At 34.3% G+C, this 22,593-nt stretch overlaps 1 protein-coding gene across 2 annotated transcripts in view; it reads right to left on the bottom strand.

Moving 5' to 3' along the window:
* Window positions 1-22,593, bottom strand: part of RAB6A (RAB6A, member RAS oncogene family) — a 45,984-nt gene extending 23,391 nt beyond the window's left edge. The window contains exons 1-2 of one of the 2 annotated variants that reach the window (XM_006203348.4): window positions 21,969-22,593; window positions 4,949-5,007 (exon numbers count right to left, since the gene is read on the bottom strand). In XM_006203348.4, the coding sequence (XP_006203410.1) occupies window positions 4,949-5,007; window positions 21,969-22,038 (129 nt within the window). In that variant the 5' untranslated portion in view covers window positions 22,039-22,593. The remainder of the gene's footprint in view (window positions 1-4,948; window positions 5,008-21,968) is intronic. The other variant, XM_006203349.4, reaches the window with a different exon arrangement.

Here is a 22,593-nt window from a genome sequence, read left to right as displayed (position 1 = left end):
AAAAAATTTATGTATACACACTTTCCCCTAGATATCTTTGTGCCATATTACATAGGACAGAAACTATATAGTCTGTGGGTTTTAAAAACGAGTCATTACAATGAGTATAAAATTTTAGTTAGACAAGATGAACAAGTTTAGAGATCTGCTGCATAACATTATACCTATAGATAATACTGTATTGAGTACACTTAAAAATCTAATAAGGTAGAATCTCATGTTAAGTGTTCTTACCACAATTTTAAAAAAGAACCCCCTCTCTGCCCCAAATAAAATGACAGTATTTCTGGGAAAAGAAAAAAAAGAAAAAAAGTCACTAAAAATTAAATAAAATAAAAATATAAATCAAACACTGGATCAGAAAAACAGTGCATCCAGTTATGGATTTTGTTTCTTTTGATAACAAACTGGAATTTTGTATAGAACAATCTAGAGCTTTAACTTAAAGAGGTTAAGAATATATTTGATCACCACCACTACCATCTTTCTGGACAAGTTTAATAAAGTGTCTAAAACCCACTGTTTTATCTATGCCATCCTGAACTTAATTGTCAATTTGTAACAGTCTTTGGAACAAGAAATCCTCCTTTTTAGCAATGAGACTAGCTCTTCAATTATTCATTTCAGAAATCTTTTTGTTGTGTGAGGTGGGGGTAGGGAATCTTCAAATGATTCACTGAAGAACTCTTCACCTAACAAAATTGGCAGCTAACCACATACGGTCAATTCTTCATATTCAAAGTTAATACTTGATATACTGTCGAGCTGCTTTCTCTAGGTAAGGGTGTAGGGTGCTGTATCATCCAAATTTTCTTGTTAGAGCTTAACTAGTATGTAGAACCTTACCTAATTCTTACAAAAATTTGTAGCTCACATTGTTAATCAGTATCTCCTATTAACGCCAAAGTACAGTATTTTTACTTCACTAGCAACAACTTCTTCACAAAGAATCAAAAATCTTTCCTTATTTGTCAAATTTTATATAACCTCACCCCATCAACATCACTGCCCTTATGTACATCTGAATGATAAGCAGCAATAGTCTAAGTGCATGAATAGCAATGACACTTTAGGTGTGCCTGAAAGGTCTTAATTTCACAGAGAACTAAGGTATAATGAAATACTTCAGAAACATCCAGAGAACTCCAAATATAGGCTTTAGCTCATAATTCTTTAGACTGAGACTCTGACCCTAGTTCAGATTTTTAGCCTATGGTATTTTGTTCTACTCCCAAATATTCTAGCTTAACACTCTCAGGAATTTTCCATGTACGGTTCAATGATATCAGTATTTTCTTCAGTATACCTGAGGCTGGTATTTGTAGTTTCTCTGCTGAAGAGAGACAGAAGCATTGCTCAGAATCAAAATGTATGTAAGACAAGACCACCTAGACGAGGGACCTAGAAAGGTGAGGATATTTGATCTAAACGGGTCCAGAAGAAACCGAAACACTCTTTGCTGACGGAACTATTTTTCACTTCTAAACTCAGTCTTTTCATAGTGTCTTAAGAAGTGGCTAAACCATCTCTGAAATATTCAAGAATATAAAACTATATATACTGTATATATTCATTAGCTTTTTAAGAAGTGATTTTCCTTAAATTTTGAATTTATGTTTTAGTCATTCCTGTTCTATGAATTTTACGATTTTTAATAAAACACTTAATTAAAAACAAATTCTTTGCAGGATGATGGAAATGTTCTTATTCTGGATTGCGGTAGTAGCTTCATAAGTGTACATATTGGCCAAAATTTATCAAAATCTAAAGAATTAATATTTCTTTACTACTGTCTGATTTTAAGAGCTTAACGTGTATTTTGGGTAACACTCCTTTGTCATGTGTGTCTTTTGCAAATCTGTGGCTAGTTTTCTCATTCTCTTGACATTGTCTTTGGAAGGTCAGAAATTTTTAATTTTAATGAAGTTCAGTTTATCAATTGCTTCTTTATAGATCATGCCTTTGCTGTTCTATCTAAAAAGTCACTGCCATATCCAAGGTCATCTAGCTTTTCTCCAATGTTACCTTCCAGTAATTTTATAGTTTTTAGTTTTACATTTAAGTGATTCATTTTGAGTATAACCTCTGTATCTAGATTCATTTCTTTATACGTGATGTCCAGTTGTTTCAGCACAATTTGTTGAAGAGATTGTCTTTGCTCCATTGTACTGCCTTTGCTCCTTTGTCAAAGATCAGTTACAAAACCTGTATTTACATCTCAGTTCTACCACTTAGTAGTTGGATGATTTTGGACAAATTGTACAAATTTGGACAAACTTTTTCCTAGAAAAGAATGCCCAAATTTTTTAGTTTTTCAAGTCTTCAAACCAGAAGGCATATCCCTGAAACAAATATTTCAATTATGGGAAAATAATACTAAAGAAGGGACAGGATTCAGATTTTAAATTTACCTTAAAAGGTTTCTGAAAAATAAAAACAATTTGATACACAACCAAGACAGAGGCAGTTAATAACTATGGACATTAACCATTTCTTTAATCAGATTCACAGTTGGTATATTACTAAGGCAAATAATTGAAATTGAGTTTTTACACTAACTACACAGTAACACAGATGTAAAATACTTCCATTAAAGGGGACTTCTTATTTTTTATTTTAATAAGACTATATCAAAAAGTTAATACAGAAAAAGATTTACAATGTAATTAGGGCCTCAGTGAAACTACTTGGTTTTAAGATTACTAATTTTTTTCTTTTTAGCCTGTTCTTTGGTCTTTTGTTTTACAATTAAGTGTTTTAATCCAAGATACGTATATGTAACTCAGACATACATATAACTTAGATACATATACAACTGAGAACAGACATCCTTATCTTGTTCCTGATTTTAAAGAGAACACATTCAATCTTTCAACATTAAGTATGATGTTAGCTGTAGGTTTTTCATAGATGCCCTTTAATACATTTAGAAAGTTCCCTCATATGTCTAGTTTGCTGAGTGTTTTTATCATGAAAGGCTACTGGATTTTGTCAAATGCCTCTTCCATGTCTACAGAAAAGACTGTGTGATTTTGTCCTTCATTCTATTCACATAGAGTATTACATTATTTTTTTAGGTTGAATCAGCCTTGCCATCCTGGCACCAACCTATCAATCCCACTTGGTAAATAGTATATAATCCTTTTTATAAGTTACCAGATTCAGTTTGGTAGTATTTTGCTGAGGACTATTGTGTTTATATTCATAAAGGGTATTAGTCTATAATTTTATTTTTGATGTCTTTCCCTGGTTTGGGTATCAGAGTAATTAATACTGACCTCATAGAATGAGTTGGGAAGTATTTTCTCCTCTTCTATTTTTGGAAGTTTATGAAGTATTGGTGTTGTTCTTTAAAAGTTTCATAGAATTGACCAGAAAGCCATTTAGTACTGTAATTTTCTTTGTAGGAAGTTTTCTGATTGCTAGTTCTATCTATTTATTATAGGTATATTCAAATTTTCTATTTCTTCTTGAGTTAGTTTTAGTAGTTTGGCTCTTTCTTGGAACTTCTCCATTTCATTTGGGTTATCCAATTTGCTGGCATATAACTATTCACAGTATTCTCTTATAATCCTCTTTATTTCTGTATGGTTGGTAGTAAGGTCTTTTCTTTCACTCCTGATTTTAATAATTTGAGTCTTCTCTCTTTTTCTCCTTATTAGTTTCACTAAAGGTTTGCCAATTTTGTTGACCTTTTCTAAGAACCTTTTGGTTTCACTGAATCTCTTTATTGTTTTTCTAGTCTCTTTTCCATATATTTCTGCTCTAATACTTATTAGCTTCTGAATTAAGAATGTCTTTATTTTCTGTATTTTTGTTGTTTTGATATCTGAGACCTTGCTAACACTGGAGGAACTGGCCATCCCAGGATTTGCCAATTCCTATAGAAGTAGACTTGCCTATGAAAGGGCCTTTCAAATGCAAACCAACCAATTTAGACCCATTCTAAACACTCCAACCACCTCCTCTATTACACTTAGGGCCACTATTTTCCTGCCCTAATCATCCCAAGGACAGGTATGGACAACTAGGAACAGCACCTATAGCCCAGAGACTACTGAAATTATTCAAACCAGGCAATCCTAAATCTGCTTACCTGGGCTTACTCATCCTTCGCAAATAAATCACAATAAAGGCTCATGCCCACATTCCCCATTCCCCCACCCCCATCTCACTTCCTGACCAACATCAGTACTTCTTCCACGTGCCCTCATCCTATGAAATGGAGTGTCCCTCTCTTCTTGGGATTTCTGAGTATAATAAACTATCTTTTCTATAGCCTCACCATACCTGAATAACAGTAAAACCTATATTTTAAAGCAATTCCTTCCTTCTGCTTGCTTTAGGTTTACTTTTCTTTTTCTAGTTTTTTAGGGTAGAAGATTATTGATTTAATGTATTTCGACTTTTCCTTATAGCAGTGCTTTAGCTGTGTCCCATAAGTTTTGATATGTTCTGTTTTCTTTTTCATTTGTCTCAAAGTATTTTCTAACTTCCTTTGTGATTTTGTCTTTGACCCCTTGGTTATTTAAGAATGTGTTATTTAACTTTCCACAAATTTGTGAATTTCCAAAATCTCCTTCTGTTAATGATTTCTAATTATAGTACATACTTATTCTTGACATCAAGTATAGATCAAAATATTAGAATCCTAGACTTGGAAGAAATCTCTATAAGAGATCTCTACAATCATTCCTATTTCTAGCCCAGATGACGTTAGCAATAATTTTTCAATAGACTCTGGAAGAAGAGCTAAAGAAATCAAGTGAAAAAGTTGAGAATTACAAGCATGATCAGTTATACTTTGTATTTATATAGCATTTTACAGATTACAGAAAGTGCTTTTATATCTATGACTGCATGTAAATAAATGAATTTTTTAAAAGATCTTGAATATTACTTGTAACACAAAACAGAGACAACTAGTAGGTTGGCAAAAACAAAATACCTGATAGGTGTTGTCAAAACTGTCATACATGAATCTGGTGATCAGTGATGTCTTTCCAACTGAAAGGGAAAAAAAAAGATTCACTTAGTTAACACATTACACTGGAGTCTCAAGCGATTTTTCTACAGAGAACTGCAATTCAATTCAATAGGAAATACCTGCAATGGTTCTAATAACAATTTAAAAACATATACTTCTGAGTTTGTTGAAATGCCTTTCTCTAATAACAGACAATCTCTCAAGTTGAGAGCATAGGTGAAGAGTATTTATTTAGTTACGAGTAAAGAGAAATGAGGAGAAAAGATGGAGGAAAACAATTATGCTGACACCTCTAATTTACAAAAGGCAAGATATTTACTCGGCCCCTAACAAAAAGAACCAGGATTAGACCAGGAAGAAATTATAGTTAATTTCCTGGACAGTAACCTGGGAAAACTGAGGTTCAGGTCCACTTCATTCAGTGAATCAAAGCTTAAACTTTGGAGTATAAAGACTAAAGATCAAGAGTCCTAGGAAGGATACGAGGGCTCCAAGAACTAGAATGCTTAAGAGTGAGAATGAGGTGGGGGGTAGGGTATAGCTTAGTGGTAAAATGTGTGCTTAGCTTGCACAAGGTCCTGGGCTCAATCCCGAGTACTGCCATTAAATAAACAAACAAACCTAACTACCTCCCCCCTGAAAACAAACAAACAAACAAAAAAGAATTTTAAAAAAGAATTAGAGAGCAAATCTCCATACTTCTTTGGCAGGACAGTCTCAAAGACTCATACTACTCTGTACTGATATTTTTAGGTTAATTGGTATTTTTAGTGAGAGAGGCACTAGGTCAAAAATAGTGGAATACTGGCAATTTCCTTACCAATGGGCACACTATTCAAGGGCAAGAATCATAATCAATCTTCTTATTTCTCCAGCAGTTTGGCATAGACTTAATAAATTCTAAATTAATATAAGAAATTGTATCAATTATATCAATTAGAAAAAAAACTGGACGAATGAACATCTCAAATGCTCCTCAAATGTAAATACTTTGGGGAGAAGAAAAACAATACCTAGTCATTCATATTTTAGTAAGAATTTAAGTAACTTGATTTCAGCTCAATTTTTAGAGACCTGATCCTGGCCTCTATATTATGTCCTCCATCCATACGCCATATGAAAACCTGAATGAAGAACTGGGCCAAAGAGGAAAGAAGCCCATACAATCACAAATGTCTTATTTCAAAAATTCTAAAAAAGTGGGTTGGAGAGAAGAGCTAAAGCTAGTTTCCCTAGACCATGGTCAAAAGCAAATTGATGTTTAGGAAGCCTTTTTTCAGAGCAATGAGTAGACCCATGCACGTGTTCATTAGTAAATAGTACATATAGTTTTTATTCTGTTTCCAAAAATGCCCTTTCTTTTTAATATAAAAGAGCAAAATGTATGTTATAAAGCAGGTGACACAGAAAAGACCAAGAACAAAGAGAAAATTACATATATCCTACCACCCATATATTACTAATATTAAAACTTAAGTGTTTTTCCAAAGTATAATTTACATATAAGAATACATATGTACTTAAAGGGAAAACCCTAGAACCATTCATAGTAAAGTCAGAATACACGTAAATTAATCAGAATCTATAAAAAGTAAATCTAAAAATCTGATGAGATAAAAAGCAAAACAGTGGTGAGGAAAATAGCAGTGGAAAATAGCAAAGGAACATACATATAATGAAGCAATAAAAAGCTTGTTTGTTAAAATAGTTTTTATTTAAATGATTAAAATTTCATTATTAAGCATTTTAAATATGATTCTTAAATATGGGGTCCTTGTATAATTATTGTCCTTGTTTACCCTAAAACCTTCTATAAAATGGCATGTAAACTTATAATAATTTACTTAATGTTTGTTTTCCCTGGTAGACTATAAGCTCTGTATTTGTCTTATTTACTCCACATCATCAGAGCTTAACACATTCTTGGCACATTACACTAGGCAAACAACATCTTTGATGAATTGATACTCAACACTTTTCCATAAAGTAAAAAATACATACCTAGGAGTATTCAAAATAAATCTTATTTTTAATTAAAAAAGCGATTTCATTATAAATACTTCTACTACAAAACATATAAAATTAATATATACTTTACATTTTAAAAGATGCCCAATGAGAATGACTTTTGTTAAATGCAAGGACTACACATTCAGTCTCTAGCTAGACTACCAAAATAAAGCAAATATTGCAATAAAGCTAGTCACAAGAACAAAAGTCTATGGCTTGTAAAGCCAAGGATGGGATTACCCCATGTAAAATAATGCATAAATATTTAAACTACAGGCTTTGACATCTAAAAGTAGAGTGTTCCTATAAAACCTTTCACAAGTCAAAATGGCCTAAGGCAAAGCGGCAATTACCTTAGGAAACATCTTGCTAATCAGACTTACAAAATAAAATTAAGATAAAGCACAGATACCACATAGTTCAAAGCTATAGCGACTTGATAGTGAGTGTAGTTCCCGGAGAGGAGCTTGGCAGTGCCACTCTGGCTGCTTGGTGTGTGTGTTGCTTCAATAATAGCTTGCTGCATAACAAACATCCAAATATCCTAAATCTTTGCAGCTCCATCCCCTGTGCTCCCTTGACACTTGGTACATACAGCCTTAACTACAATCCTTTTCCTTAGGTTGAATGGGTCCTTCTATGGAAAGATGAATAAATGAATGAGCTCTGACTGTAATTACTTTTTGTCATTTAAAATGGGAGAAGCATTTTGGGTATCTTATTTCAAATACCAGCATTAGTGAAGCTAACAGAAAATGCTCCGTGGGTTGGCGTATAGGGACAATCTTTCCTACAGGACCACTTGGTAGTATTTATCAAAAATAGTAACGTGCATGCACTTCAGTCCAGCAAGCAGTTTGATCTAAACAGGTACCTAAAGAAAATAATCAGACATGTGCACAAAGATCTAGGTATCAGATTGTTTACTGTGCCATTATCTATAAAAGTAAACAGCTACTTTTCAATAGGGCCATGGTTATATAAATTATGATGCCTTCATAAGGTCCACAATATTATGTATCTATTCAAATTTTTGCTACAGAAATCTTAGTGCCATTGGAAATGGGTGAAAATATTTTAATGTAAAAGTCAAGCTGTAAAAAAGAGAAAACCTGTATAATTCTATTACCCCAATTTTGCTAAAGCAAATATATATTCACCATCCACAATCAAGAAAAATTATATCAACAATAATCAAAAATTATAGTAAAAATCTAAACATCAAAAGAGAAAAAACTAAAGGAGAAGCTCTCTTAGAGTAAAATTAAGTGGGAGCAAGACAATTATAAAATATTGGAGGAAAAGGTAGCTAAATCTATACTAATTTCTCCTCAACTGTTGAATATGCACTATACTTAAACTAAAATTGGTACAGTTATTCAATTAAGACTCTGAAATGCAATCAGAGACCCAAGAAGAAACAAAAAATTCTGTCCCTACCTACATCAGATTAGCACATATATACCCATTTACATATTTTATATTAAAATAAAATGTTTAAAGTGTGCATCATTTTTCAATATCCCATTTTATATGACTTTCAGTTAATCAATTACCAACACTAATGTCTACTGAAGTCCTTTATAAAGAAGCAGTAGTTTTAAATATAAAATACTATACGTTCACCCAAAAGATAACTCTCTAAATAGCATATTTTGGATTAGCAGACTACAATGAAATATTCAAATATCCCATTCTGATGCATATATTTTTAAGTAATCTCTAAAAAACTACAATGGTATTCACAATGCTGTCTTAATGTCACCTCCAGAAACAGATATTCTAAGCCAATTCCAACATTTACAACATTTCTGAAATCAGACCATCTGCAAAATGCTATTTATACTGTCTTGTAATTCAATAAAGACTCGGCATTGACAACATTCTTAGTGAGATTCCTCGTCCATTTTACCATAACAATCACTGGCAAACAAAATATTTACGTATGAAATCTAATCCCAATGATAGCTCTATATCTCCTATACATTTGTAGCCAAATGTAAGAAAGAAAAAGATTCTACTCACTTCTATTTCTTCATTTTAATCAGCATATACTAAATGCCAGAGATGACATAAATGCTGGGGATAAAAAAGCAATTAAAAAAACATAGTCCCCGTTCAGGTTAAGTAGGAGAGAAAGAAAAAATTATTGTAGTGTGATAAAAAGTACAGTAGAAGTATGCACAGGATCTTGTGAGTGGGAGCAGTCTTTTATAATGAGGCTGGATGGTCAGGCAAAACTTCCCAGAGAAAACTGACTTTAGAGCTGAGGTCAGCTAGAAGACAGAGAGAGAAGATAGCATCTCAGGCCTTACTTAACAAGCATCATAAGCTACTCTATATTAGAAAGCCTACTTGTGAAGCTTTATTTAATCTTTCAGTTGTATCTGGAATATCTAAAAAGAGATAAATTTAAATATGTAACTCCATTTATATACAGGAGTATTTTAATTCTTCAAAAACAAATCAGAAAAGAACATTTGCAATAAGCCATATACAGAATGTAACTCTTAAATCACAGGCTGATGAGATTTTACTTCTAATTCTAAACCTATCCCAACCTCAAGTCTACTAAGTGAATAAGGAGTATCTGGGGAAGCAGTTTCTGGGTTGGACTCCCAGTTCTGCCTTTACAAAACAAAACAAAAACAAAACTGAGATATAATTCACATACAATATTCATCTTTCTAAAGTAGAAACTTCATAAGTTTTTAGTGTATTCACAAAGTTGTGCAACCATCAGCACTAATTTCAGAACATTTTCATTACTCCAAAAAAAGAAATTTCATACCCATTAGCAGTTCACTCCCCAAAACCCCAGTCCCAGCAACCATTAATCTACTTTCTAACTCTACAAATTTGCCTGTTCTCCAGCCCATTTTTTACCAACTATGTGAGTTGTACAGTTCAATATTTCTGTGCTCCAGTTTCATCTATAAAATAAGTGTAATAATAATTCCTATATCACAGAGTAGTTGTTAAAGAGGCTAGTATGCTTGGACATGCTCAGTGATCATAAACAATTATTAGAAAGCATTTTAGAAGACAGTTCTCTTTGTAATAATCTAAGATTTCAATGGAAGAATGAAAATAATTCTAGATGAATCTAGAATCTAGCTATCCCCTAAATGAAATAAATGCTGGACCATAAAGCAAGTCTCAACAAATTTCAAAGATATGAAGTCATACAGAATGTTTTCTGCCCTCAGTGAAAATGAATAAGAAATTTATAACCAAAAGACACCTAGGAAGTCCCAAAATATTTGGAATTAAAGTAATATACTTCAAACCCATGGATTCTTGGAGAAATCACAATGGAAATTTTAAAATAACCTGACCAAAATGATAATGAAAATACTGTAACATATGGTATACACTATTCATAATAGCCAAAAAGCAGAAACAAGTCAAATGTCTATCATCACATAAATGAATAAACAAAATGTGATATGTCCATACAATGGAATAGTATTCAGCTACAAAATGGAATGAAGAACTCACACATGCCACAACAAACATGAATCTTGAAGACACTATGCTAAATAAAAGAAGCCAGTCACAAAAGGCCACATATAATTCCATTTATGTGAATTGTCTAGAACAAGCAAATATATAGAGACACAAAATAGATTAGTGGCTGCTTAAGGACTGGGGGTTAGGTGAATTGGGTGATGATGCCTAATGGATGCAATGATTGTTTTGGAGGTGATGAAAATTACCTAAAATTGACTGTGGTGTGACGGTTGTACAACTTTGTGAATACAGTAAAAACTACTAAATTGTACACTTTAAATGGGTGAATTGTATGGTATGTGATTTTCATCTCAAAGTTGTTATTAAAACTGTACGGTGGTCACTGTTGTATAATGTGAATATATTTAATGCCACTGAAATTAGAAATAGTTAAAAAAGTAAATTTTGTTATATATATTTTACCACATTAAAAAACATCTCTCACTAGTAAAAAAAAAAATGAAGAATTTTTAAAAATTTAATATTGGCACACCAAAGATAAGTAAAAGAAAAGCTGAAGGGGGGGAGCTGATTATTAAAGATTACAGTAACTAATTTTTGAGCCTCCAGAAGACCAAAGTATACTAATTTAGGAGATAATTTCTCTAAATGGTAATTCCTCACATAATATACTCTTCAAGAATACTTAGGATTCAAAGAATGTAAGACTGATGTTTGCATAAAAAGAGAAGTCTCAATTATTCTACACCATATATAAATGAAAATTTGTGAACTACTTCATAAGTCTTGGTCATTTATACTGGCCAGATAACACTGAAACAGACAACTAAATATTTTTATTTTCTAACTTTTCTCCACAAAAATAAGCCACTATAAAAGATGAATGGGCTATGATAATAGCAGTAGCTTAAATCAGATCTTGTAATTTTAGTCAGAGCTAAGCATAAAAACAAAACAAACAACAACACTATCTGTAGTCACTATTCCATCATGGTAACAAAGACAACTAAGGTACCCAGGGACCACAGCAAAAAAAGCTCAGCTGCAAGTAAAACTCACTGCAATATCATAGCCAAGACATCTTCCCTAGGTGATGTAATTCTATAGCAAAACAGAAAATCAATTTAACAAAGCTAACACTACTCCAATGTAGCTAGCCTAGGCAACAACACTGAAGTTAAATAAAGCCCTTCTCTAAAGACATAAACTGAATAAAGATTTTGTTTTTCCTAAAGTTACAAAAAAGAGAGAGACCTACAACTACACTTGTACAACCACATTCAAAAATGGGGAGAATGAGTTTTGTTGTACAGAATATTTGTTGAAATAAGTAATTTCCCATCTATGGCTCAAAAGTTGTTTTTAATAAAGATGCTTTATTTCTTTAAAATAATATGTATGTGAAGGGCATTAGATCTATGATATAAGTTTCCAGGATGATGAAATGGAGAAATCTAAGTGAAACCAAAAAATATTTCACTACAAAAGGGATGAAGACATAAAAGATAATCACAATGGGACTTTACCTTTAGTTAGAGTAGCCACTTTTACCAAAGATGAATAAAAAATAAATAATTTAATGCTTGGATGGCTACTATTTCTCACTTCAGTTCAAAACTATCAAGTGCTAGGGAACAAGGAGGTTGGAGGATGAGAATGAAAAACAAATATGAGTAAAGCCCTGACCACAAAGGAGTTTACAATCCCCTGAAAGAGGCAAACATGCACACATAAAATAAATTGAACAAGAGAAGAAACCACTGTGCAAAGAAAGTGTCCATCCTCTATATTGCCAAAGATACCTTTCATCAATTTGTAAAACATTCCAAGGCTCCTCCGTATCCATAAGATAAAGATCCCTCCTTAGCAGGCATTCAAACTTGAGCTCAGCTTCTAGTTTCGTCTCCTACCTTTGCCAAACATAAATGTCATCTGACAATGATGGAAAGCTATTAGTTATTCTTCAAATATAACATGCTCCTTGGAGCCTCTGAGATTTTGCTCATGTAACCTAATTTTGTGGAACTTTTCTTTTCTGGTTACATTATGAACTTATGAATTCAATATCAGATATGGTTCTGCCTGAAGGAAAGAAAAATTAAATTACCTTTCAAAATTACTTCCAGCCTAAGATTGTATTTCTACAAGTATTTTAGAAGGCGGCAGGGCTTTTGTTTTATTCCTACAACAAAGTCAACATCCATCTATGAATGTATCTTAAGGATAAAAGGATAAGTTAGAAATAATCTGTACCCTCAAATAACAGTCTAGCGGTTAAGTTCAAAATAAGTACTAGCATAAAATTCAATTTACCAGCATTAACTTTACTCAAACATTTTTTAAGTCTAAGCGTAGAAATTTAAGGTAAGGAAAAGCACGATCCACTTTTTTCTTATGGGGAAAAATAAGGAAAAATGGCAATGTAAGAAATACTTTATCTCAAATTATCTTGTTCATGTATTTATTTACTAGTTTACCTCTCCCAACTTACAAATGGTAAGCTGTGGAACAGGAACCTCATTTATCTTGTTCATGGCTATACTCAGTTTTGATCCCTGCCTGGCACTGAATGAATTAATTAATGAAAGAAACCACTATGTGGATAGCATTCACTAAGGTAGTCTAGAGTCTGCATTCTTGGAAAAATGAAAGTCAGTATAGCTCATAGAGACATACCTATAATAAAATTCGGTAAACTGAGGTTTTAAAACCAGAAGGCCAAATTTACTAATTAACGGTAAGAAGCAACTTTCTTAAGGATGAAAATATTTAAGTTAATATGACTAGTAAATTCTCTCACTCAAGCTGGACACTTATAATTTGTATGCTTTTCTATATATTATATACATCAGTAAAAAGTTTTCCTTGTCAAAAAAATACCTAATCATTATCTGAAATAACATGATATTATGGGGTTTTACACACACATACACACTTAAAATATACACAGAAAGTCAAGTCAGAGGAAGAGTGGTTAAGTAGAGCCCAAGGTCCTTGCACTGTCCAGAAGGGTAAAAGAATCAATTAACTGTAGACTTTTATAAGTCATGGCTACATGCCACAACTTCTAGGGTAATAGCTAAATAAAAGGAAAACAATGTGTAACTTCCCAATAAAGAATATGGAATGATTTTCTAAAAGACTACAAATTCAAATAAAAAAAGAAGAGAAAAAGAAACACACAGGACAAAAAGAAAGCACATGAAGAAGATGGTAGATTCATTTTAAATCTAAATATAATTGCACAAAATGTAAATGTACTAATGTTCCAATTTTAAAAACAATTATCAGACTGAACAAACACAAAACCTAATGAGATGACTACTAAGACACATCTAAAACCTAAGAATACAAAAACGTTGGAAGTAAAAAGATAGAAAAAACACATACTATGAAAATATTAGCCAAAAGAAAGATGGTATGCCTATACCAACATCAAAGTAAATTTTAGGGCAAAAAGCATTATTAGAAACCAAGTGGAACACTTTGTGACGATAAAAGATTCAAGTCATCAAGAACATGTAACAATTCTAAATTTGTACACATCTAATATCAAGTCTCAAAAACACATAAGATAAAAATGGAAGAACTACAAGAATAAATATACAGAGCCACAATCACCAAGGAAGACTTGAACATATCTCTTTCAGTAACAGAATAGATGAAAATTCAGTAAGGACACAGAATATTTGAACCACTTGAAGAAAACTGACTACTGATCATAGATAGAATTCTGCACCTAACAAATTCACATTCTTTCCCAGGCAAACAGGGAATATTCATTAAAACTGACAAAACAAGATAGTAAGTCTCAAGAAAATTAAAAACACTGAAAATATATTCTCTGACCACAGTACAATTAAAATAGAAATCAAAAACATACAGGAAACTAGAAAATCCCCGAGTGTTTGGAAATAATATACTTCTAAATAACCAATGGGTCAAAGGAGAAATCACAATAGAAATTAGAAAGCATTTTGTACTGAATAACAAAAATACTGCATATCAAATCTCCAAAATACAACTAAAGTAGTACTTAAAGGGAAATGTATACAATTACACAGACACACGCTCTTATGTGCAACAAATATTAGCAGGGGAAAAAAAACTAAAAATAAGTTATATATCTCTCTCAAGAAGTTGGAAAAGACTAGCCAAATAAATCAAACTATAAGAAAGGAAATAAAGAGCAGAAATTAATAGATAGAAAACATACAACTAAGAGTCAACAACACGGGTTCAAGCGAAGGCTAGAGTACAAACACTATCAAAAACAAGGAAACTAAATTCACGAACTCTATGTTATCTTCAAACCCCGTCTCCATTCAGCACTAAGAAAGCTGGCAACGACATCCTCTCTAGCAGAACACTTGGTAACTCTTCTTTAGGAAATGTTTCTGGCAAAAAGACAAAAGAGCTAACATCAGAGACTTCCCCCAGTCAGATCGTCCTATAGCGAAGCTCAATAAACCACATAAGAGCTTAAAATCAAATTTTTAGTGTTCAATTCTTAAACAGAAGCAGATAGCCAAGAATTACTAGTTTTTTGAGGACCACATCAAATAAGAAATAGAGAAACTAAAATAAACAGAAGTGAAAAGCAATTTACAAAAAAAAACATAGTATTCAGAAGAAAGCCATATATCTCATTAATATCCTCAAAATGACAAGAGAATATAGGGAATCAAAAAGATGCTACACACAGGAACAATCAGAAAACAAAGAGTTCTTTAAAATGAAAATGACAGCAGAAATAAAACATCACAGGATAAAAGAAAGTTGAGAAAATCTTAAGAGAATTAAAACAGAAACAAGGAAATGAAAAAGGGGCAAAACAAGATAAAATTAGAGGATCAATCCAGGAAGTCTAATATGAATTTCAGAGAGAAATGAAAATGAGTATCATACTAGTTAAGTCAAGAAATTTTCCTGAAACTAAACAACATAACTTTCCCCTTTGAAAGAATTTATACCTATTACTCAGCACATAAAATGAAAATAAACACATCATTATGAAAGATCAAAGACCAGGAGTCATAATGGCAACATTAAACTCTACAAGATAATATACTAATGCCTTCAAATTTCTGAAGGAAGAATATATTCAACCTAGAATTCTAAACCCTACCAAACTTCCAGTGTAAACATTGTCTAGAATTCTAAACTCAACCAAACTTCCAGTGTAAGCATTGTACAAATACATTTTCAGACATATAAGGTATCAAAAAACTTTCTACCATGTTCTCTTTACTAGGAAACTACCTACTGGTGGATATGTCAAACATAATGAGGGAGTAAATAACAAAGAAGAAAAAATGTAATCTGAGAAACAAAGGATCCATCCAACACAGAAGAGAAGGAAATCCTCAAAGTAAGGACAAAGAAGATCCCAGGTTGACAGCTATACACCAATCATGGTAGGTAACTAGTATAAATTAGAATAGGTCACACGGTTCTGGGAGAGATGTCCCAAAGAGGTCAAACTGAGAGAAAACCTGATGCATTCAAATATACTGAGAGGTGATCTACACTGTTGGTAAAGAGTTTGGGGATAAATTAACAATAAGCATATAAATTAAACAAAAGGAAAAAGTAAGTCAAATAGTGACACAAAGGAAAACAAAAAAATATGCAACAGAGTACAAGTAATCAGTATTTGACCCAGCTCAGCTGTGAATACCATTTATCAAATAACAGTAACATAAAGATTAAATATTGATCTAAGCAAAATGTATGATATATATATATATTTAGAGGAGATAACACACACACACACACACACACACACACACACACACACATATATATTTAGAGGATGGGGGAAAACAACACTGCCAGGCTAGTACTGCAACATCAGAAATGAAAATAATTTAGAAAGGTTAAATAGTGTCCAAGATCACACTATAAACATTGAGGTCAAGATTAGAACTAAAATCTGATCGTCTCTAGAACTGTGTTTATCACCTATATATTGCCTCCCCAAGAAAAAAAACGCTTAACTCTACAGTATAGGAACAGATTTGAGAATTTTCAAACAAGAAAGTTTGATATTTAAAATTACAAAATATGTTCTCCTGGAGATTTCCAAGAATAGAATGAAGTAACTTAAGAGTGGTCCAGTTTAACTGTCAAAGACAAGAACAGCCTAAGGAGACCTAACAACTAAATCAAATGTAGTATCCGCAAACAGAAAAAATAAATAAGAAAAAAACTAAAGAAATCTAAATAAAACATACATTTTGGTTAATAATGTATGAATACTGGAACACTGTAAAAAATGTACATGCGAGATGTTACAGAAGAAACAGTATAGAGTATATAGGAATTCTGTAATATCTTTGCAACTTTTCTGTAAATCTGAAACTATTCTAAATAAAAAAAATTATTTAAAAACAAAAAATAGAATGGGAAAGTGCTCTAAGTACTAATGTGAAAATATCTCTAGGATATATTGTTAAATGAAAAAAAGCAAGGTGCAGAATAAAGTCTGATATGTCTTATGTAAGAGAGAGTAAAGAATTATGTTCATATCTGCTTGTGTCTGCATAAAGAAATCCCAGATTGTACAAAAGAAAATAATATATATATAATAACTAACGGAGGAGGGGATAGGTAATGAGGTCACAGGAACATGGGTGGTAAGTTGTCTAAGAGTATGTCTCTTAATATAATTTTGATTTGTGAAATGTGATTGTATTAACTGTTAAAAATAAAAGTTAGGAGAAAAAGTAGTTCAGTTAAAAGCCCTAAGAGAAATATATTAAATGGCTTCTCAAAGTCTCCTCCAACTATGAAATGCTCTAATTTAAGAATTTTAACTAATAGATGTTTAAACTATTAGTCACATTTATACTGTGCCTTCCCTGAAACTCCATGCTCCGCTGTCAGTTCTCTGTACCTTTTAACTCTACTTTTCAAAGCAGCTGCATTCATCACATTATATTGTATTAGGTACTATATATTTCTTTCCTGATGAAATACATATTTCTTAAGAGGAGGCGCCACCAAACCACTTGACAGAGTAGTGGTTTTTGGTAAACATCTGTTAATGTATTTACTGAGAACTCCCCATGTGCCAGGCACTCTTCTAAATGCTTTACATTTATTAATTTAATCTTCACAATAAGTCTATATGATAGGTCCTATTATCTTTATCTTACAGATAAGGAAGTTAAAGCATAAAGATGTCAATAATTTGCCCAAGGTCAGTGATCAGTGCTAAAATATGAAACCAAGATTTTGTCCTCTTAATCGCTAGCCCTACTGATTAGTTATAAGGTTTCAAAACAAAATACTGAAATCATTCTCTTTGTCCAAAATGCAGTATAAAGTTACAAGATACACACAGCTTGATACAGAACCCAGCAGTTCTCAAAATATGGTCCACTGACCCTCTGCTAGGCCTACCACCTTTCTGAGGGTCAAAAACATTTTCATAATATCAAGATGTTATTTGGCTTTTTGCACTTTCATTCTCTCATGCGTGTACAGTTGAGTTTCCCAGAGCCTATGTGATGTGTGATATTAAAACAAATTGAATGCAGAAGCAGCTATGAGAACCAGTGTCTTCTAATACATCGGACATTTCAGAGATTTGCAAATACATAAACGATACTACTCACTAGAGTTTCGTTTGGAAAATAATTCTCTTTCATTAAAATGATTACATTAATATGTAATGGATTTACTTCTATTATTTTTAAATGAATTAAATATTTAAATTTTTCTCAGTTAATTTTTGATACAATAAATAATAATATAAACCACACAAACAGCTCTTCAGAGGTCTCAATAATTTGTAAAGGCACAACAGGATCCTGAGAAGAAAAATTTTAAGATCACTGATCTAGCCAATCTAACTGTTCAATATTCCTGGTTTCTGACATTAGGACAGTTTTCCACTAGATAGCATGTTATAATTCAAAATAACTGATTTTAAAATGTAACATAAAGTGAAAAAAATAGCAATATTAGACCAGGTATGTGCTTCTCTTTGAGATTACATTTCCTGATTTGTAACTTATAACATAGGTTTGTAGTACTATCTTCTACTGTAAACCATGAATGACATTCCTAAAAGTGCCTCTGCATTTCAAGACAATAGCCAGAGGTAGTAACAGAAGAGACTCCTCAAAGAAACTTCAGATTCAAGCTGTGTATTTCAACATTCCTTTATTAAGCCATGTATACCACTGAAATATAAAGAAATCATAAGTGTTTACAGGAAGAACACCAAGACTGACATCATTAATTCAATATGAGGCTTCATATGCTGAAACAATTCTTCTTCATTATAGACCACAGAACCTTAAATTTTGAAAAGCTAAATAAAACAGTCTATGTAACTTCAAATCTGTTCCATGAACACATCTTCAATAATCATGTGACATACTTTAGGTGCTACACTAATAGCAAATAATTTAACAATAACTTTAACAGAACAAAACTAATTTTGTTCAACTCAAAATAAAAGAGTAGGATTCTGGTCAGTCATAGTCTACTTTTTAGTGACATGGTAAAGCTATAAATTATTGTGTTTCCTGCCCCCTGAGCATCTGGAGTATCCCTGTATACAATCAAAAAATGTAAGTATAAAATGTTATTGTTAAACTATTAATTGCATAAGGAGAAAATGTTGACTTTTCTATAACGAAGATGACTAATAGCTTTAGTTACTATTAGATTCAACCATCATTCATTCATCAACTTTTCTGACTAGCAACTAAAAGCCTGGCACTACTGTAGGCACTGGGGAAAAAATGAACAAAAAAACCCCCCAGTATTTAATCTTCATGGGACTTGCATTCTGCTGTGGGAAACAGACAAAAACAAAGACAAATATTAAGATATAAATGTGGTAAATGCTATTAAGGAGACAGACAACACTTTGCCATAGATTAGTCTTTGAAAGCTGAATTGTGGGATTCTAAAACCTAAAACTAAAAAATTCATGAAGAGTTACATCAAGATGACATGGATTCTACATATCTTTCCTAATGCATAAGAAAACTACAGACATTGCCCGTGAAAACAGAGATCAATCTTTCATTGTCAAAGCTACTGGATGGCATCACTTAGCAATATAGTAACCTCAAAAGATAATTAACCTCATAATTCCAGAGTTAAAAAGCATGTAAACACAATACTAAAAAAAAAAAAAAGAAAAAAAAGAAAAATCTAACAGGCACCTAAGGAGACATGACAACCAAATGTAATGTGGTATATGAACTGAACGGTGAGACAAAAGATAAAAACTAAGGAAATCTGAATAAACTATTTAGTTAGCAATGTATTAATATCAGTTTATCAATTGTAACAAATGTACGTACTAATGTAAGATGGTAATAATAGGGGAAACTGGGTGGGGCTATATGGGAACACTGCATGATCTTAATTTTTCTGTAAATCTAAGACTGTTCTAAAAAATCAAACCTTAAAAACAAAAAAACAAACCCACTAAGATGGCTTCAGGAATTATGGTCGGAGTGGAGAAGTTAAGTAAAGACTTAAAGGAATTAATGAGAAGTCATAAAACTCTGCAATGTGAATTAGAATATAAATACTCAAGAAATTCAAAGGAAACCTGCAGATATTTATCATCTTTATTCATACTAAAATCTTCCTAGGACAGAGATTAACGGCTTTTTCATGCAAACTAAACAGCTCTGCATCACAACATAAGGCAGGCAGTAACATCCCTAGAGTGCACAATAAGCACTTTAGATCCAACTTATCAATGATGACCTATAGGCTACATTTTATGTATGGTAGTCTCCTGTCATAAAATACCTGGACAAGAATTAACCTTATAGGTCTTACTAAGTCACTTTGTTAAAGAAACAAGTTTATACTTACTTGTGGAAAAACAGGCAAAGAGGAGACTTGCTAAAAGGGCAAGGAGGAAAATTATGTATCAAAGGAGAAAAGTGATTCCTCAGGTCTAACTGGAAGCAATTTTGCAACTATTATTAACCTACTTTTAATGCCATACAAGTTAGTATAAATAGTTCAAGGTAGAAACGAAGGCTCTGGATTTTTATCGGTGTTCTTCTTTCCAATCAAAAGAAATAAATGTCTTATAAGCTAACCTAGCAGGTAACTCGATGTCTCATATCTTTGGAGGAACTAATACCTCAATGTCTCAATTTTAAAGACAGTCAGGAAAAGTGTGAGGAAAAACAACAGAGGATGATAATCTCTAAATTGTAGAGTGTGATGTTTGCTTAATACAGCATAAAATTGTAATTACCACAAGAAGTATTTAGAGACAGCCTTTATAAAATTAGAATCTTATACCGAACATAAAATACAGCGACAGCAGAAGCCTGACCAGGTAAATGAGACAAAAATTTCACTCATCAGATACTATGGAATATTAACCATAAAAGAATCACTTAGCCAAAATGGTATAACACATTTAAATCTAATTTAGATAACTAGATGATGAATCTTTGCCTTCTCTACTCTATTACTTCCTAACTCCAAAGGAAATCCTACAAAACAAATATGTTCATTATTCTAAAGCCTTCTCTCACAGAAATCCTAAATACATAATTTAAAGAATACTCAAGAAGTGGAATAATTAACATTTCCTCAGTAATTCCTGTTTGCACCACCGTGAGGAGAATCAGACACACTGCTTCGTGTTAAAAGGAGAAAAAGGAGATGTGAGATGTGAAAAATTCCAAGTAAATCGATCATGACATAGCATCTGGCTGAGATCGGAAAACCATCAACACTGCTAAAAGAATTGTCAGGGATGAAAGTCAAGACAAGAAAATGAGATTTTCCAACAAGCCACAGCCTAAACCCAAGGGGCAAAAATCGCCACTGCCGCCGCCACTCCCTCAACCCCCATCCACTCCATCCTCAAGTCGCCTGTGAAAATATATCCTCTGTAACCCAGACCAATTTCCTATCCAGGTGAAAACAAGCCAAGAATGTTCTAGGACCCTCCACTTCCCACCTTCCATAAGATCCGCACTTGTCCGGGCCAAGCCTCTGGGGAAAACAACGCCCAGATCCCACCCTCCTCCCGCAGGGTTGAATAGGGCCGGTCTCCCCGAGTAGGGCTTCCCGGGTGGGCCTCACGGGGCTGACGAACTGGAAGAAGAGCAAGGAACAAGGGTGGGGCTCAAAGAAGGGCGCTGGGGTTGGAGAGACGACGGAGACCGGGGAAGAAAGGGATGGACAGGAGGCTGGGGCTTTGCTGGGCGGGGTGAGGACTGTTGAGGGCAGGTCGACGGGAGAGGGCCGGGCTGTGGGGAAAAGAGCCGACGAAGTCGGGGACGGAAGGGTCAAAATCAGACCGACGGACCGTGATAGCGAAGAGGGACCGGTGGCTAAGAAGAGTCGGCGAACACCGGCAAAGGCTTGGGGGTGGAACGGAGCTCGAAGGCGAGGCCCGCAGGGAGCCTCCGCGGACGGAAGGGCCGCACTGGGGGCGGTGCAGGGAAGCCGCGGCCAGTTGCCAGGAGTGGGGGAGCCGCGAACTCACCGCTCTGCTCCCCCAGGAACACCAGCTTGAATTTCCTCAGCGGATTCCCGAAGTCTCCGCCCGCGGACATGATGGAGCCGAAGGACGCCTCAGCCCAGAGACCGACGCTGCTCCAACCGGTCGATGGAGAGGCTAAAGGAAGGGCGGGCGCCGAGCTCTCTCGGCCCCTGTAGGGCCCGGTGGTGGGGCAAGGCCAGAGGGCAGGGCTCCTCTACACAGACAGGCAGCCGTCGTCACCGCCGCCTCCCGCCTGAGTCGCCTAGCACCGAGCAAGGCCCGGGGCTAGAAAGGGAAGGAAGGCGCTGTCGGAAGCAGCTAGGGCTGTGCTCTGGATTCTAAAGGCTAGAGCTGTTGCCTCCTCAGCACCCAGCACGGAGACTGGGATGAGAGTAGCGTAGCCAGAGCCGCAGACGCGTCTGGGACCTCTCACAAGCAGCGCCCCAGCTCCACAGCTGCCGCCGCTGCTGCCGCCGCAGCCCAACCTGCTGAGTGCGCGAGCCTCTGGCGCGGCGCGGGCGAGCCCGGGCGCGAGCCTGCCGCCCCGGCAGCCCTGGCGTGCGTGCGTGCGTGCGTGCGCGTGCGCGCCAAAGCCAGCACCTTCCTAGTGTAGCCTGCTCTGCCGGCT

Source organism: Vicugna pacos, chromosome 10, assembly GCF_048564905.1.
Source record: "Vicugna pacos chromosome 10, VicPac4, whole genome shotgun sequence".
NCBI lineage: Eukaryota > Metazoa > Chordata > Mammalia > Artiodactyla > Camelidae > Vicugna > Vicugna pacos.
Note: the sequence above shows the minus strand (reverse complement) of the source record. Positions and strands in the feature narration are given on the sequence as shown.